The sequence below is a fragment of the Bubalus kerabau genome, chromosome 10, assembly GCF_029407905.1.
Source record: "Bubalus kerabau isolate K-KA32 ecotype Philippines breed swamp buffalo chromosome 10, PCC_UOA_SB_1v2, whole genome shotgun sequence".
NCBI classification, from domain to species: Eukaryota; Metazoa; Chordata; class Mammalia; order Artiodactyla; family Bovidae; genus Bubalus; species Bubalus kerabau.
In genome coordinates, this window is record NC_073633.1 from 31,611,573 (window position 1) to 31,613,702 (window position 2,130).

Here is a 2,130-nt window from a genome sequence, read left to right on the forward strand (position 1 = left end):
TTTTTCTCTTTCAATAGAGAGAAAGTGTGTTTAGGTAAGATTGTTAGACTAGGTATAAGAAAGAAGTGTCTCTTAAAGATTATAGAAAGATTTTTTTGTTAAAACTCACTGTCCCTTGATACAAACTACTATATATAAAATACACAAACAATAAAGTCCTACTGAATAGTACAGGAACTCTAACAATCCTGTAATAAGCCATATGGAAAAGAATATAAAAACTGAATCACTGTGCTGTACACCAGAAAATAACACAACATTGTAAATCAACTATATTTCAAAATGATTAAATTAAAAAAGGATTAGTTAAAAAAAGGATACTCTTTCCAAAAGGAAAAAAATTCACAGCACCTTTAAAATATATTAAGCATGTGCAGTCTTTTTGTATATCAACTATAGCTAAATAAAAATGTTAAAAAAGTCACTGTGCCTTTAACCATTTGGTAAAGGTCATTAGACTTGTCCTAAAACTTATGATAAATCTTTCAGCAGTGTCTACTTTCCCTCATGTAACAATCCCATTTTTAAAATACCAATAAGGACAGTCTTTAAATACTGCATGTTGAAGTCCAGTGAATTATAAGGTTTTAGTAGTCAGCATAGTAATTTAAGCTAGGCACATTTCCAGGAAAAAAAAAAAAAAAAAGGCCTCTAACTACTTAGAGTAAAGCCTATAAGACCACTGAAAAAACTTACACATTTCCACCTTATTCTTCATTAGAACTTGGAAGTATGACACATTTTTGGCTCATGAATTTTGACTAATTCTCCTTCCAAACAGGACATTTCTCAGGGCAAGTTTCATGTCCTTATTGCGAAGACTATAGATCAGGGGATTAAGGAAAGGAGTCATTATTGAATATACCAATGTGAGGATTTTCTGCATCAAAGCTGAGATGCCATATGTAGGACTCACATACATTACCATGACTGTCCCATAGAAAAGAGACACCACAGTTAAATGAGAACCACAGGTTGAAAAGGCCTTTCTCCGGCCAGCTGTAGAAGGGATCTGAAGAACAGCTCTGAGCAGCAGGGTGTAGGATCGAAGAATATACATAATAGTGAAAAAGAGGACAAGGGAGCTCTGAGTATAGAAAATAAATTCAGTAATGGGGGCTGGAGCACAGGACAGAGCCATCAGTGGATCCATATCACACAGGAAGTGATCAATGATATTGGGTCCACAGAAGGGAAGTTGGGAGATGAAAAAAATGGGGATTGGGTAGCCAAGGAATCCAGTGAGCCAGCAGAGAGATACCAGTGTTCCACAGAGCCTCCGAGTCATGATGATGGGGTAGTGCAGTGGGTGACAGATGGCCTGGTACTGATCATAAGCCATTACTGCTAAGAAGAGACATTCAGCTGTGCCCAGGGAAAAGAAGAAATAGAACTGGAGGAAGCAGCCAGAAAATGAGATGGCCTTCGTTTTGGAGAGAATGTTGACCAGCATGTTAGGAACAGTGGAGGAAACATACCAGATTTCAAGGAAGGCCAAGTTTCCCAACAGAAAGTACATGGGGGTGTACAGTCGTGGGTCCCATTTCACTGCACAGATAATGGCTCCATTCCCCACCAAAGTCAAGGCATAAACCACCAAAAATAGTGAGAAGAGAAAAATCTGTACCTCCCAGCAACCAGGGAATCCCAGGAGAACAAACTCCGTCACAATGTGTGTTGCTGACCTGTTCATGGGTCTTAAATCTACAAAGAAGAAAGAGGTGAGAGAACCCAAGTTACTTTGCTTCCTACACATCCTAAGGATTTTATTGAAGGGAACTTAAACACTACCCTAAAATATACGAGGTATTTTGAAATGAAGTGGGAATAAATCTCACCTTATTTTGAATTGACTATGGATCTAAATCTCAGTATTATTTTGTTAGAATCCAATGCAGAAAGGTCCACATCAGTTTGTACAACCAGTGGTGAAAATTTCTTTCTTTTTAATTTTGATCCTTAAGAAGATGCTTTCTACTTTTGGTCTTTTTCTAAAGTTGACTATAGATTTTCATGCACAAACTCTTCCACTTTCTCTTATTCTGCATGCGGCTGCTGCTAAGTCGCTTCAGTCATGTCCGACTCTGTGCGACCACATAGACGGCAGCCCACCAGGCTCCCGCGTCCCTG

At 38.4% G+C, this 2,130-nt stretch overlaps 1 protein-coding gene across 1 annotated transcript; it reads right to left on the reverse strand.

Moving 5' to 3' along the window:
• Positions 1 to 748: 748 nt before the first annotated feature.
• On the reverse strand, positions 749 to 1,714 carry LOC129620498 (olfactory receptor 11H4). The gene has a single exon (XM_055536312.1). It carries the CDS (start codon positions 1,691 to 1,693, stop codon positions 749 to 751), a length of 945 nt encoding a protein of 314 aa, XP_055392287.1. The 5' UTR covers positions 1,694 to 1,714.
• Between the last annotated feature and the right edge of the window lie 416 nt (positions 1,715 to 2,130).

Bases quoted from the DNA above. Each gene is read 5' to 3' on its own strand.
- LOC129620498 (XM_055536312.1), bottom strand. From the start codon at position 1,693: ATGAACAGGTCAGCAACACACATTGTGACGGAGTTTGTTCTCCTGGGA.